The 17,213-nt window shown below is 35.9% G+C and overlaps 1 protein-coding gene across 1 annotated transcript in view; it reads left to right on the top strand.

The window, feature by feature from the left end:
• Window positions 1-17,213, top strand: part of LAMA2 (laminin subunit alpha 2) — a 334,914-nt gene that overhangs the window by 86,488 nt on the left and 231,213 nt on the right. The window contains exon 4 of the mRNA XM_054514228.1: window positions 11,661-11,903. Within this exon, the coding sequence (XP_054370203.1) occupies window positions 11,661-11,903 (243 nt within the window). The remainder of the gene's footprint in view (window positions 1-11,660; window positions 11,904-17,213) is intronic.

Genomic DNA, 17,213 nt, shown 5'->3' with positions numbered 1-17,213 from the left:
CCAGATATCTCTGGGATCTCACTTAAAAGAAATTCCGTTCTTTACCTTTGACTTTTAGGAGATTCAGTAATTGCTATGTTTGTGTTGATGAATTCTTGCTTTAAGTATAAAAATGCTCAACTTCCTTTTGTGCGATAGAAATAAATGACAAATCCACAAGTAATGGACTGAAAATTGCAGGAATGCATTAGTTCTTATGTTATTACTGGTAATTATGATAGTACATGGAAAGCTTTTAGCAATCCCAATTTAATGAAAAAAATCAGAAAAATAATTACAATTTCTTCATTTATATACTGCTTGGCCTTTTAGGGCAGTGACTTTTTTTTACTTTGTTGTGCAGGGAAGCCATATAAAAATAATGTATACTGTTTAGCTAATAAACTAGAGGAAGTAATGTTTACTTAATGTTAGAACAAGCCCAAATATTATCAGTCCAGTTGGGAAAAATGTAGTATTTTTTCTTGTTTTCTCTCAACAGTTGAATTTTGCCTTAATACTTACAAAGAGCTTTTATCTATAATGGAGGCTAGGTTTCTAATTCATTGAAGTATGCTTGAAATTTTTACTCCATATAATATTAAAATATGAGTTGAAAACTGGAACTATCTGGTACTGAGCATCTTTGATAATTTGCTCTTAACCTTCATTTTTCCCACTTTTTAGCCATTGTAACAAGTCTTATCTATATCACAAGAAAATTATGGAACTCCATTCATGCCTGTACATGCAAGATTATTTTTTACAGTGCTTTTCATCCAGCAAGTGCATAGGAGGTCAAAAATACAGATTTATTTGGGAGTTTCTCACATGAATTTAAATGGAGATTAGAGTGACATGTTGAGCTGCCTTGGTAGATCCAAGTTTGGAAGGCGGGGTTCACAGATGGGCTGGGTACCAAGAGAAGCTGTCTGCTGTTCTGCAGCCTTATTCCTGCTGACTGAGGAGGGTCTGTCTGCTCTGCCTTGAGAGTGTTGGGCAGTTCAAGTGCAACAGAGGTACTTCAGATCCCATGAGTGCAGTGTTTAGCAGGACTGAAAATAGGCCTTTTCTTCAGGGATTTCAGAGCAGGGAGCTGGCAAAACAGAAATGCTTAGACGTCCAGGGAGAACATATTCCCCATAGTCGTGGTATTTCTAAATCCTCAATTGGATTAATTTCACAGTGATGTGGAAGATTAGTAGCATATCTTTAAAGAAAATTGGCAAATTCACAGGAGAACCAGTTGGCATTTTGAGGTGAAGTGGTCAGCCCATCTGTTTCTGATTTCTACACACATCAGGACACTTTTATTAACAAATTCCCAACTACTCTAGGGAACAAGGATATTGGCAATATCCTTAATACTGCTCAGATGCTTGTGCCAGGAGCATATTTATGTGGAATTAGGCTTTTTTGCTGTGCATTTCATATTTTTTAAATTATGCTGGAGTATTTTATGTGAATTGTAGATGTGTGGAACGCAGGTGGACCTAGAGTTAATATTCTGGCAGAAATTTCTGGATTTAATAACTATCTCTTAATTGCTTGGGACTGTGGAGGATCAATTCAGTGTCCAGGTGATGCTTTCCAGGAATACATATCTGAAGAAGAAGGAAGTACACTCTACAGAGCCTTGTAAGCTGCGAGAGCAAGAATAACTGATTCAGCTATGAAGCTGTTTCTCTCTAAAACACCTGGACTTCATCAGTTGTAAGTTCCCTAAGCTCTGACAGCATTCAGCTCTTTCACCTTATCTTTTCATCCTGTCCCCTACCCTTCTGTAGGAAGGGAGGAAGGAGTTTAAAAAGTAGTGTTCTGGCTCTATGTAGAAATCACTGCAGTCACTATCCCTTCCAAAGGCAGGGATACTTGGGATACAGGGATACTCAGAACACTTATTACAGGAGTTATGTCATACAGCAAACTGGTGGCAGAGACCCCTGAATTAACTAAATCTGCATCCCTGCCTAATTATTTTTTTTTTCTTAAAGAAGAAATAACCAGACCTTTGAATCTTGGCCATTTCAAAGTTGTTGCATGATTTTTGGATTCTGGAACAATCTCCCTGTTATCTGCTTTCAAATTACTAGTGGAGTCCATTGTTTGGGTGTTTATACAGTTGAACCCCACAAAAAGGTCCAATTCAACTAATCCTTTAGGGATTGACTAAAGGTAATGTTACAGCCATAGTGAAATAAGAGGTAAATCAGATGATATTTGACAACATCTTTTAATACAAAACTCTGGGTTTTTATTTTAACTTATGACAGTTGACCGCACAGTGGTTAAGGAATCAAAACATGTTGAGAAACAAAGCCATATTAAAGTAGTCTTTACACATTTAGCTGCATAGTCACACAGGAATATGCATATCACTGGGCAACATTTGGTTTAATGTTATATTTTCTCTTCTCTGAAATATCAAATACATTTTCCATTGGGGGAAAAAAATTACAGCCAGCTTTCTGTTGAATGCCTTCTGATATCAAATATCAGAACAGGTAAAGGAATGAAGAGCAAGTTAACTGTACTGTTTAGTCTTGGGATATAAGAACCAGTATAGTAAAATGAAGTGCTGTTTGGTATTTTTGTGTTAAATTTCTATATATGTGCAAGCATTTTCTTCAGGTGTTCAATTAATATTTTCCTTCTCTCTTTTACCTTCTAATTACTGTGGGCTTAAAATGCTTTCAAAACTACTTTTGTAAAGGTAAGGCTTAAAGCTTCTCTTCATTCCCAAACCAGAAAGTAGTTTAACAGAAATGAAGTTTAGTCCAAACTTGGACTTTTCTCCAACAGATGACAGGCAGTTTTGTTCATTTTCAAAAATGTTTGTCTAAAGGGAAAAAAAGTGGAAAAACTGGAAGTCTGTTGAGAGTATCACGCTGCAATTCCCTGGTTGCCGCTCTTCCCCTCCCTGCTGAGAGGGAGATGTTTCTGTACTTCTTGTTCTGGCACTAGCATTTGTGTTGCCATGCAGGAAACCACATGTACCTTGGTACTGAAAACTGTGTCCTGTTTTGGGTTTTTTTGGGTGTGGTTTCTGCCAGATCAATTTTCTGATTGATTTGGCTTGCTTGTGTGAGGTTTTATTTCCAGCTTGGGGGAGGGGGCAGCCAATACTCTCTGTTGGATTCAACATTGTAAAACCTCAAGGAGTACGGTACTGATCTGTGAGCTACAGTCCAAGCCTGCAACATAGAGCTGTCATTCTCAATATTTGTTTTTACTACTTCTTGCTCATGATTCATTCCATTTTGAAGTTATATAGACATTTGAGAATTCAGAAAACAAATTCTCTCAAAACTAAGCCAGTTTTCTGGCTCAGTTACACCTAAGTGGTAAATGAACTGTTGAAGTGACAGTCCAAAAGAGATGAAACTAAAACCATACAAATGACTGTTGAATCAGTTAAAAAAAGAAAAAGGAATTAGGTGTTCTATTTTAAAAAAGTCCGCAGTCAACCTTTAGACAGGTATTTTAGTTGCAATACTCATTATTTTCTTATTTCTTTTTTTCATTACCTTCATAGGCTTGAATCTTAACATTTTACTGATTCCCTTAAGTTCTTCAGTTTTACAGTTTTCTGGTAATGAGCTAAATAGATATCTATAGGGTGAAAAAAGGAGTAATTTACCTTTCTGATAGTATTTTAAATTATGATTACTTTTTAATTATTTTACATTATTAATTAGTATGTAATTTTTATATCTTTTAAAAGTAAGACTATTGTACTTAAAGTCAGCTTATAATGAAAGCATTTGAAAAACTCAAAAAGAAAAACAAGAAAAAAATTGCATATAAATATACCAGTAAGGATTTATAGCAAACATACCTAGAAAAAATTATTTGTTATCACAAAAACAAACAGAACATTAGTAAATATTTTGACATTACAGTAAACATTTTTAAGAACTACCCGTTTTATATGCTATTAGCAAATCTACTTTAGATTATGTATTTTTCCACCTTGATTTCCATTTGCAGTAAGGAGAGAATGTGTGCACACTAATAAGTAACAGATTTTACCCAGGGCTCCCTTCTTGTCTCAGAATAAAGCTTTCCCCACTGATGTCACTCAGACAAAAGCCTAAGGAAAATAAAATTATCTTTTTCCCCAGTTAATGACTGAGACTGCACCTTTATGGCAATCCTAACTCCTGAAGAGGCTGCTGCATGAAGCTTTCTAGGTGTTCTAACAAACAAATGTTAGTGAAGATGCTCAAGCTGACTTTGCCACAGCATTGAAAAAGAGAAGGTTTTTCGTGAGTCGTTCAATAGTACATGGAGGGAGTTGTCTAAAATGCATTCTGAAATCACTGTATTGAAAGATGAATTGTAATACCCACCAAACAAAGTGCTGTAAGCTGTGTTGAAGAGGTATTATAATTTATTATATGAATATCTACAAGATTATTTTGCCCATTTTTTCATGCTCACCCCTAAATCAGACCATAAATTTATTGCTTTTTGCTTAGCCAGAAAGATTTCTAAGTGACCAAATCCTTTCAGATTCAGTTCATAATACACAGTACCAAAAATTTTGAACAGTGTTGAGAATTTATACATTTTCTTCTTGAGGTTACATACCTTTTATTTTCCCTGGATGTCTGTAATACATATACATTCCACTTTGCTAATTTTGGCTTTAAGGAAGAGAGCTATTCTCCTTTGAATCCAGTGACACATACATTCTGACATGAATATGAGGTTGTGTTCTGATTTTGTGCTGTTAGCTGTCTTGGTTCTAAAGAAAATTCTGGAGCCTGGGAGAATGTTGATGAGATAAGCAAGGGGTTCATAGGATTCTCAGTCTTGAGCAGATTTTGTTATTTGTATTAAAGAAATATATTATCTTTAAATAGTTTATGATGAAGAAGAAGCTTACTTGAAAAAATAAGTTTTGCAGCTGATGATGTTTGTGAAATAGTGCTTCTGTTGTGATAGGCACGTTAAAATGTACAGATTTGGTATGAGTAAGTGAGAGCTCGTGAGAGGACCCTGCATGGAAACATCACTGAAGGAAGTAAGAATGCTTCACTCTGAGTAATCTCAATGCTAATAGACCCAGGCTGAGCATCTATCCTTGGATCTAGAAAAATTTTTAAAACGGACTTTTTTTTTTGGTGTTTTAAGTACCAAAATAGAGGAACAACCATTTCTGTCCTCACCTCTTGTCCAGGTTTTAAGAAGAGTTTGGATATTGGCATTTTCATAAATTTTCCTTTTCTCAAAATAGTCTCCCTGCATGGAAAGAAGTGATAAACTTTAGAAAAGAAAGAGAAATTGCTTTCTGCTATTTTTTGAAAGTATTGTGAAAAGAGATTATTAACTTCAGCCCTCTATTCTGGTATACAGCAGGGCAATGATGAGCAGCAAAAATAGTCAAGAGAAAGCAGTTATTCTTTTTGAGGCCTTCACAAATAGCTGGACAGTTGGTAAAGGAGAAAACAAACTGAGAAAATTACAAAGAAAAAAGTTGACATTGACAGAAACTTCATAGGTTCTGACTCCTTCCATTTGGCTTAATGTGTCTCAGATATTCAACAGCTGGACAACTTGAGTGCTTTACAGTTTGACATTGTATAAAGTGCATTCTTTCAATAGACTCTTTTGTTTTTTTAATTTTTTTTAATGGCATCTTATAACATGAACAAAAGTTGAGAAGTCTTAGTACAATATGTTTTTTGTCACAGACAAGAAAGTGTTCTTAAAAGAACTTGTGCCTCTCCAGCAGTTGCATACATGGAAGGGAGAAAGCTGAGCTTATTCTAAGTTCAGGTATTTTTATAGTTTTTTTAAGATTAATGTTCTGCAGGCATTAACTAAATGGGACTGAGCATTGTACAAAAGTGAATTTTAGCCTAACCAGAAAAGATTAATTTGCAACTAGTTTGGAGGCACCCACCCTATAGCTTTTCAAGATTGGCTATGATAAAATCTTTCTCAGTTTTTCCCATGAAGTGCTGTGGATATCTTAATTTGCATGGCATTTGTAGCTGCAACTTTTTGTATTTACAATTTTTCTGGACTGATGATGCCCTGCTAAAATTGCTTTCAGCACTGGAAAAAGAAAAAAAAAATCAAATCTATATTGGAATCAAGTGTGTGTTTCTTTCATCCCAAATTCCCCATATGGTAGCAGAATTTCAGTTGGAAGCAGCTGAGAGGTACAGGAGCAACATTGTCATTAAAGGCAAACTGCAGCATGGTGGGAGATGTTCAGATCTCTAAGCTGATAGTAGTGGAATCCTGCTAAGTATATTTTTTTTCCACCCAGGCCAACATTTTCAATTGCAGAAGTTCTAACTTTGAGCAGAATATTTGAAATCATGGCCACTGTCTGTAAGGACAGTAATAGAAAAAATGCATGCTAAATGGCCATTTGAGGAATCTGGAAAGCCATTCAATTTCTAGAGAAGGCTTTTTCTCTGTCTGAGTTGGATGTGAGACTAAAATGAGAAGATTTGTTGTTCTTAAATAGCCAAATGTATAAAAATTCTTGCATCAAAACTGTCTGCTCTATTTCATACTTAATAAACCCAAACAATAATCCATAACAGTATCCACGAATTGAAATATTACTGACCTCATAAATTGGCCTCTGAGAACACAAGGAACTGTTTCTCAAAACTCACACAATCTCTGTTTCAATTAATGAGTAGTTGAATTTGGCCTGGTTCATGTCTTAAACCTTTAGGAGAGGCCAATCCAAAATGAGAAACAGTGAAAATATGATATTTAAGATGCATGATGTGCTGCATATATAACAGCTGTTTTTATATGTGAGTATCAAGATATAAGTTAATGACTGAGGAACACTTCTGCATGGAGAATCTGTTTATGTCTGTGATTTCTGATTCTTGGTCACCTGTGGTATTAGAATAGCCTGTGTCTGTTTTCACATTCAGACTGTAGCAAGGCAGAGCTCATACTCCTGAGAGAGTGAAACACACACATGACTGCACAGAGCAACATAAATAGACTACGGTGCCCTGTCAGCAGCCACATGAACACAAACACAGTGCAGCCTGCTTCACCCTCTTCTTCCTCTCCAGCTGATGAGGATTAGGGGCATATACATCTATGGATGCAACTTGAAGTTAGCTCTTATTCACACACACCCACTAAAGAGAGAGAGAGCATACCTAAAGAAGATATTTAGAAACAGGATTTAGTGAGAAAATAGGATAGACTTCAGTGATTGAGGTCAGGATTAACATGCTGATCAGCCAGCTAGTTGTAGTCAACTGGTTCCTTTTATCTCCTTTTCCCTCTATCTTATACTTGTTCCTTCTTGATCCACCTTGATCTACTTCTATTCCTTCCCCTAAACAGTTCCATTGTAAGTCTCATCCATTTATACAATCCCCTTAACACATCCCATAATGAATTCTGCATAGACTTTCCTCAGCTTCTCTTAATGAGGGCACCCCCCCTGTAGCTAATAACCACCTTTGACCTCAGGGTGTTCTGAGGTAGCCTCGACTCCTCTGGATGGTTTTCACAGTGGGACAAGGGGTGTCTGCAGTGCTTTTTCTACCCCTATCAGCACTTTTAAATAACTGCTTAAATAAATCTCTGTCATGGTAAAGGTCATATGGTGTGACAGTATTTATACCAGCCTGTAAGGAAACTAGTCCTTACCTAAGTACTGACACTGAACTGCAATAATAATCAGCAACATAATACAACAATAGTAAACAAGTAGATACAGAGCTTACACCAGATTGTTGATGGAAGCCTCCATTAGGGAAAATAATTTTTTCTGTTGAGAAAATGAAGTGGAAATACTTCTGTAGAACTGTGTGGTACCATCTTTTTTCTTTGCTGATATTCTGATTTACATGAATGTTTTCTAACTGAAGGATTTATTTTTTAAATAGAAGCGCAAGTGGGAGTCGGACACAATGAGATTTCCTGCTTCAGTAGTTAACCCTATGTAGATTAATGATTCACTTCAGCTCTAGCTGGATAATATTAGTGTAGCAAATTATCCTTTATAGTAGGATGCACTTTTCTGTGTCTTATGAGGCATTCACAAGAAGGTACAGTGCTATAACTTATGGAAGTGTTCCTACAATATGTGCTTCATAGTTCTCACTGCTGAGACAATTACCAGTGAAAATGAGACCCAAGACTCATTTTGTTTCTCATCTTGAGGATTATGTTGCCTATAATTTGGGAAAGGTTTAAAGGAGTATTTAGACTATTTCCCTCCCACTCCCATAATTATACTGCTATGGTCACAGGAGCAAAAACAAGTAGAAAGAAGCACCAGCTGTGCTTTGGCAGCTGTGTTAATGATCTTTTACATGCTACCAGGAAGCTTGGTATTGCTCCATTTTCCAGTTCGTGTAAGCAAGCTTGGGCCTCTAGGTTGCATTCTGTCGGACTTGTACAAATCCAGATGTGCTCTAAGATGGTGCAGTTGTTCTGTCAATTGGCATGTGTTGGTTCATTGATGCTATCTGAAAAAGTGAACCAAGCTGCTCCATCGATTACCCTGGGGGAGCAGAAGCTTGGTATTATGATGTACTAGGAAGGTTGGCTTTGGAACACTGAACCATGTCACTTTTTTTTTATTGTGGAAACAAATGCAACAAAACTCAATGATCCATTAGACTTTTTTAGTTTTCTCATTCCAGTAAGTACTTACTGGTTTTGTATTTGTTAAAAAACTCCACAATAAAAAAAGAGTTACTCTTTTATCTGGCAAAGAACAGTTTTCCAGCTGATTGGAAAGTCAGCATTGCTTCCATTACATTTATTTGCTTTGAGAATAATCATACAGCTGCTATTAATTTGAGTCTGTTTGTTGTCATTGCCAGCTTGCTGAGAAAGCACAGTAAAACATGGCATGCACCATGATTGCTCTCTGCCTCTCAGCACTGTGCTGAGCTGGTAGTGCCTGGTGTAGATGCCTGAGCTGGGGCAACCATCTTCTCATGTCATGCTAAAGCTCTAGCTGTCTCCCAAAGGAAAGGTATTTTTAAGAAGCATGGATTAACATCCTGTACTGTCTTTAGCCTAGCCTTAAAAAGATCAGGAATGATATCAACCAGGCCATGTTTGTGATGCATGATGCTTTTGGTTCATCTTCCTTTGTCCGCAGTTAGCATTAACAGTTTACCAATTTTTAAAAATACTTGTAGTTCCAGCTCTGCTTCTCTGTCCAGGAAGTTAGTGGGTTGCAGATAGCTCAGTGCTGTGACAAAAGGCACTCTTAGAAGCTGGGACAGTAGTAGTCTGAATCAGGTTTAAAACTGTAGCTGAATAGTAGCTAAAATCACCAGCTCTTTATGTGTATTCTTTTATTTACATTAAGAAGTTTTGTTCTTGTCAGATTTAGATTAAGAGAAATTACATCCATTCCACTGTGATGTGCAATATGCTGTTTACTCTCCACTGTGTTTTTTGTGGTTTTTTTGCAGTTTCATTTACAGAACATGCTAAAAATAATGAAAGCTAAAGGTGTATATTAAATTGCAGTCAAGCAGTGCTCTATCTGAAGGCAAGAAACAAGACTTCAAACACATTCTCAGGAAAATATGCAGGAAATGTTATTGGAAGAGGGCTTCAATTTGAAAAATCACTGTAGAAAATTTTCCTCTCTCACGCAACCTAGTATTTCAAAGCAGGCAAACAGAAAAAAGACTTCCTGTTGATCACACCTCTTCACCCCACAGAGCCAGTGCATCCAAGATGTTTGCAGAGCTAAGTGTTTTTCTGGCTGTATTTAATAGTGAATTTTTCATGAAAATGTAAAAATTTTAGGACTTCCAAAAAGGAAACTATATACACACACACCTGTGGCTTTGAATTTATTGTGACATATGTCCTAAACCACAGATCTTCCATGACAGAAGCCCTAGCAATGTGTTTAACCTCAGTTGTTATCCATTCAACCTATAAGGAACAGTCTTATTCTGAGAACTTGAGGTAAATTGCTTATGTAAATTAAAAAAAAAAGTATTAAAAGTACTCTGGAATGAAACCTCTATTCTGTATTTCTTACATTTCTAAGAGCTTAAGTGGGGGGTGAGCAGTTTGGAGAGATTTATTAATGTTTCGCTTGTCTCCATTTATTGTAAAGAGTATTAGTGACACTGATCCAGGATAGTTAAAACTATAGTTGTTTGTGGCCACAAGTGAATATAATTCATATATATATGTAAATGAGTTTTAGAGAGGAAAGGGGATTTCTGAAAGGGGACAAGTGATTGTGTGATTCCTGTTGGAACAATGGAAAGAAACACAGTTTTTTTCACTCTCTGGAGTGTTTATTTAATCCTATTGAAGAAAATATTGAGATAATTCTCCAAGAAGGTACAGTTACAGACATGTTCTTCAGATTGAAATAAATACGGCCTCACTTACTTCTTATTCCACTGAAAAACTTTGGCTGCTAGTGATTTATTTTCCTGGCTGAAGTGACTATGAGTCTTACCACACTTTCAGCAACTGCACAGAAGCCAGGAATGATAGTCAGAGATAAAAATTTTCTTTGTCTCCATCATAAAGTGTTCAGGAATACTTGCTGTACTCTGCCACTTAACACATTTCCTATTTTACAGTAATACTGATGGGTAATAAACATGAATTCAAATCTCCTTACTGTTTCTTTCATTGTTTACTGATCATCTAAGCATTCACAAGAGATTTTGTGTGGACTAAGTCTAAATCTTGCAGCTTCTTTACAATGACTTTCCAATAAAAAAAACTTTAAGTATTAAATCATGCATGATAACCTCTGGCATCATCATGTGCAGACTTATAGCACTGCATCTTAAAAAGATTAACCTGATACGTGTTCTGCTTTTCTAATAGAAATAGCTGCTTCTTTTCCATGGCTTCAGTTCTATCTCTGTAGCATATGGCTGTTAGTAGGTTAAAAACCAAACCAGACCAGACCTGTGTCCCTAATGTTTGTCATTCTGCAATTGCAAATGTATTTGTGGTTTGCATTCCAGCAAGCGTGTACATAGAAATAAACCTTGATAAATCGATTGAATAGGCAGGTAAAATGGACTATAATGAGCATTGATTATCTGCTTGCATTCTGTTTCTGTAGTGATATTTGATGTGTCTCTGTCCTGTAAAGCTTATTCACGGTCACAGTGCTGAGTTGGGTGAATGTTTTGTAGAATGATTGTAACAAGATTATTATATAGAATGGTTTCAGCATGATGTGATTGTCTTTCAATAGCTTAAAACTATGTTTTTCTTTAACAGAGATAGAGTTGTAATAGTTTGGCAACTCTTAAACATTGTTGAAAGTCTATGTCTATAAACACACATAAAAGGATAAAGAAACAATGCCACTCTTATAAACTGAAAATACTTGAAAACAAACTTTGCAAACATGTGGCTGAAATGGCAGTTTAGCAAATACCTACTAAGCTATGTGAAGCTTAGAGTGCTTTGTAATTCTATTTTCAAAGTCTCTATTCGCCTAATGCAACTAATTTTTTTGTTTTCAGAAATATCAGTGGAGAATTTGTTTCTGTAGTTTTAAGAGTTTCCATGTAATCCAAGGCCATATTGCATTTCTAGGGGAAAGAAAACTAGCCAAGCATTAGCGTATTTACTGTACTTATTTTGGCAGCTATGAAGAAATTATAATGAATTTTTCATTGTGTATTTAGTTGTATTTTAACAATACTTGTATTTTTCAGGTTTTCCAGATCGCGTATGTTATTGTGAAAGCAGCTAACTCCCCTCGTCCTGGGAACTGGATACTGGAGCGCTCGCTGGATGGTGTGGACTATCAGCCCTGGCAGTACTACGCCATCACAGACAGCGAGTGCCTGACACGCTACAACATCCATCCCCGCCCTGGAACCCCGTCCTACATAAAAGATGATGAAGTCATATGCACTTCTTATTATTCCAAAATTCACCCTCTGGAAAATGGAGAGGTAAGATCAGATGGTGTTCCATATGTAACATGGAAAAAACCCCCTTTGGTGAATTGGCTAATCTGCCTTCAGTAGACAGAGTGTTCTGGTACAATTGAAAAATGTGGTGAGAATCTATTTGCAAGTTTTAAAAGCTCATCTTATGCGGTCTTATATAAATGCACACAAGGTTCACTCTAATAAGAGCATTCTACCAAGTAAACCAAGAAGTAAAAGAGTTTATCAGCTAGGCATTTAGTACTTTCAGGCAACTTTACGTGCTTGAAATATGTTCCCATGTCACTTGTGAACAAAGGGGAGAATACTTGGAAAAATCGCAGACTCAGTGAAGTCATAAAACATTTTTCTTTTAGATGCATTTTCAGTCCCTGTGTACAAGCCAGGATGTCAAATGATAATGATTTTAACCAGAATTTAATTTAATGCCTTAAGAGCTGACCTTCTGCCCTGTTTATGCCTATTTCTTCTTCTTTCAGACATCTCTATTCTTTTACTCTAAGTCCAGGCACATGAATCATGGACAGTCATTTGTTCTAATTGAGGGTGTGGAAAAGATGCGGTGGACTTGAGAATGAGAATCTGTACTTGAAAGAGCAAGGCAAATGTAACACCTGTAGCTGAAAATGCAGCCTTCTCTGTCACTTAAAATGATGAGAGGGAAAGCCATGTGTAACACATTCCAACTGCATTTTTTTTTCACAATTTTTTTCCAACACTTGCTCTGCAAATGAAATTTTAGCCTCAATATTTACCCCTCTGTTATTTTTTCTATTCCACTTTTTAATTATTTATTTTTGTATAAATAAGTACGAAATTACTTTCTTCTGTTCCCCTAAACTCAAAGCAATGGTCACATGCAAAATTGTTAATACAGTTGGTTTTGAGTCCTGATATAGATATATATTGTTTGTTTCTGTTCTCAGAAAATTTCCAATGCCAGTTGCAAAAATTTTAAAAATCAGCTTTCAGTGAAAATATCCTGTAGATACACTTCAGAAAGATATAACCTTGAATCTAAGAGAGTCTCAGATTATCAAGAGTTATCAGATGGGAAATCATTTTCAGTTCTAGGAAAAATTGCAAGTATTTTGTATTTGTAGTTGTGCTTATATCATTAGTGCTGTATCATTTGCATGGCTATTTGTTCTTGTAAAATCTAGAAGGAGCAGATAAAGTGATATTAAAAGAAATAGTGCATATACATGTGCTGTATTTTTAAACTGATTCTAACTGGATGCTTTTTGGGGGGTGAACAGAATGTGAGTTAGCAATTTATCACTTGCAAAGAATTTTATACTGTTTCTTTGGGAGACCATGTCCACACAGAAAATATAACGCAAAAGTAATTATTCCAGTAATTAATTTAATTCACATTGTTCCATTTATTTGGTTATCCAGTTCTCTCACAGGCAGATACTGATTCCAGTAGTCTGCTGTCTTCTTGTTTAAAGCAGTGAGTCTCTGTGTTCTTCACTGGCTGAGCTAAACAGCAAACAACTTTATTCACACACATGGTATGTGTCCATGACTGAAACATTGGCTTAAAGCCTACTGAATTGAGTTGAACTTAATTCTGATCTTAAGTGTGCAATTAACAATTTTTAACCAGGTCTGATGTGCTCTATCCTTTCCTTAGTAAATTACCTACATCTGGTATGTGGTTTCATTAAAGACAAAGATGACTTTGAAGGGAGGAATGTATCTGTTCTATTCCACTTGGCAAAGGGGAGTTGTTAGATACTGGCATACTCATGAAAGACATGAGATAAACCCTAAGTTAATCTTACCTCCTGTAGGTAGTTATTAATCTGAGATGTGGCTGTGATAGAGAACAGCTTGAAATGGAAAACCTAAGTATTAACCTTTATAGTGACTGGAAGAGTGAAGTATCATTCCACATGAACTAATAATCTTACATTTTTAACAATACTCTTTTCATAAGTAAAGCACTAGTTTCAGCTGTCTGAGTAGCTAAAGGCTTCATTATGAAGCAGCATTTACAGAGAATTAACCCAGGTTAATTCATTTTCATATTTTGTCAAACACGTAACATGAAAAATAACATCTCTACCAATATCATATTCACTTGCAATTGTGTTGCTGGTGGTATTTGGCTCCTGGTCTTTCAGTGGAACCACATCTGCATATAACTTATGTTCATTCCAGGAGAGTTATTTTGTTCTGTGAATCAGATATTGCAGTCATCTTGTAAGACTTACAGGGTTATGAAATGTAAATAAAGTTCCTTTGCTTCAAAGCCCATGAGTTGCTTAGGCACACCATTCTGGTGTAAATCCAGAAAACCTGATGAAGTGCACAAGGAACATGCTTGGCAAGCCAGTGCCAATGTCAAGTGTACATCCAACAAAATACTGTCTGAAGTTAAAAGTTGCCTAAGTTGTCATCTTAGAAAAATCAGAAAATATTCTCCTTATGTATTCTTTCAATGAACATTTTAGTCAATTACTTGATTCATTAGGATATTTCCAAAAATGTTCATTCTAAGCCAAATATTTTTTGTTTTTTAATACTATTCCCATTTGCACCACTAATATTGTCTTGGCCAGTCACAGAATTAGAACCAACAACAGCTAGAACAACAGAGCCAACAAAACAAAAGCAAATAAAAACCTTTTGTGATTTATCTTCAGATCTGTGTAACTAGCACAAGTTTAAATCAAATGAGAACAAGCAATCTATAGACTAGGGATTATTTGCAAAAAGTAATTTTATTGAATGAGTTAATGGAAAATTGCATAATGACGACTTACAAACGAAAAAAGCTAAGAAAATCTCAAGGAAATTTCTCTAAAAGTGAAGACTTGAATGCAGAAAGATTCCTAGCATTTTGGTTTCCATACTAAGCTATCAGTAACAGCTGGAAGAAGAGTGTGTCTCTATACCATACTGGCTAAGGTAGACTTTTAGCAAAGCTGTTTCACAGCATCATGGAATCAGTAAGAATGGAGGGGACCACAGTCGGTCATACGGTCTAAACTCTTTGTATAAGTGGGGTCATCCTAGAAGGCGTGGCACAGGATTGTGTCCAGAGAGTTTTTAAATATCTCCAGTAAGGTAAACTTTGCAACCTCTCTGGGCAATTTGCTCCAGTGCACAGTCACTGCACAATAAAGAAATTCTTCCTCATGTTTGGGTAGAATCTCCTGTGCATAGGTTTCTGCTTGTTGCCTCTAGTCCTGATGCTCAGCCCCACTGAGAAGAGCCTGGTTCATCCTCCTGCCAGCCCTCTTTCAGATAGTTTCATACATCAATGAGGACCCCTCTGTGTCACCTCTTCTTGAGGCTGAAAAGGCCCAGCTCCTTCAGCTTATCCTCATAAGAGAAATGCTTCAGTTCCCAAATAAATATAAGAGCAAAAGCTTCCCAAAACACTATTTCAAAACAAAAATTAATGTTCCTCTGTCTCCCTTTGCCAGAAAAATAAGAGGAAGAGATTAGTTCGCTTAATGAGCTATTCATTATCTTTTACTGAACTGATGTTTCTTGCTTTAATAGTATTTTAAAATATTTTTTTACACTGAGTAAGAAAGACCTGTTTATGTAAGGAATAATAGCTGATGTGAGTCTGGTATTTTCAATTAAATAAGAATGCTTATTTTGTTTCCATCTTTACTTAAATACTGTATAAGAATGTAATTTCTTTGTTTCTTTATTTCCTCAGACGATCATTAGTTTGAGAACTAAAAGTTAGTGAGTTACCATAGTGATTTTTACTTCATTTCACTTACACAGGAACCTCTGATGTTTACATCCATTTTGCACCATTTTATTGAAATATTTCTTCTTCTGCTAGACTGAAATTTATTTCACGCTCTCTTTACCTTGATGACTAGGTGAATATAAGGCTCTGAACATTAGCCTTCAGTGTTGTAATTTTCTTTTCTGTGAGATGCTGAAAGATTTCTCTTAGCGAATGCTTGTTTGAATTAGCACATGTAGGTTATTTGTATGTTGATATATTGGAATCTTCCCTCTTGCTTACGGTTGTTTCAAAGCTGGACCATCTGAAAACTTCAGGTGCAACAGATGATCACTCTAACATGTTAGGAAAGTGTATATTTTTTCATAGAACAAGGGCACATAGTTTTGTAGGAAGTAAAGTTGGAAGTTACACTTGGTAACAGCTTTCTTCAAACATACATGGATTTAGAGTGTTTTGTTTAGGCTAGGAGAAAATAAATATTTAAGTTTTAAAAAACTGTTCTGTTTTTTCTTCAGTTCTTTGTGCAAGCAGATATTGAAAATCATATGCAATGAAGACAGTGGAAGAAAAGCTTAATTAATCTGATTAATTAACACTTCATTTTACTAAGAAGGCAAAAACACCCTCCCCCCTCCTGTCTCACCCTCCCACCAATGTTCTGGGAAATACTGAGTTTCTCTAAAATAAGGCTTTCTGAAAGTTTAAAAATTGAGAGTAAGGTGATGAATTTAATTCTGACACTTTAAAATCTTAATTGAAATACCCATTGTCTCCGTTGTCTGTCATCAAATAGAGTTATTCTGTCAAAGTTTGTTTAAAAAAATACAATTATTTCTGGTGGTGTGGAAGGTATGTAAACTTTCAAGAAAAAGAAATCATTCCCTCTTTGTGGGCAAAATCTGTCGTCAGAAGATGCTGCCTCAAAGGATGTTTCTGTGGTTGATTAGAGTTTGGGTTATACAGTGACAATGGAGAGATAAAATCTCAGGATTCAGTAAATATTTCCTTGTAGAGAGTAAGAGAAACAATCTCTGTCCTGTGTGAGATGCCTTTCATATGTTATTTTCGGTTGCTGAGAACGTTCTGCCTTGACATTTAAATATAGAAAAGTTGAAGGATACAGGAAGCCCTGTATTTGAAGGGAAGTAATCTGATTGTAGAAATGAGAATGACACCTAATAGCAGTATACCAAGCGGACCAAATTTCCAAAACATTTATCTGGATTCCTCATATTTAACACAGCCCTTGGTGTTGCTTGATTCTTTTCAGCAAGAAGCATTTGTGAAGCAAATGGTTAATAAAACAGTATTGGTAATGACTATTGGTTTGTTATTAAGGAGGTAATATAGTTGCACATCTGCTATTACAGTGGTGAGAATGATACTGCAGTGAAGGTGATGCTTCAGTTCTGCTCCTTTAAATGCTTAATGTCCTACCTTTCTTGTGATTGTAGCAATGTAACTGTAATGTAAAAAAAAAAAAGAATACTCTGTGGTAGTAAAGACAAGCCTTGTATAAGCATGTTCATTAGTCTATATTCTTCAGTCAAGTGGAAGTTCAAAATGCATACTTAGCAAGTTAAGAA

This window comes from Molothrus ater, chromosome 3 (genome assembly GCF_012460135.2).
Source record: "Molothrus ater isolate BHLD 08-10-18 breed brown headed cowbird chromosome 3, BPBGC_Mater_1.1, whole genome shotgun sequence".
In the NCBI taxonomy this organism is placed as follows: Eukaryota; Metazoa; Chordata; class Aves; order Passeriformes; family Icteridae; genus Molothrus; species Molothrus ater.
This window is presented reverse-complemented; position numbering and strand designations above follow the sequence as displayed.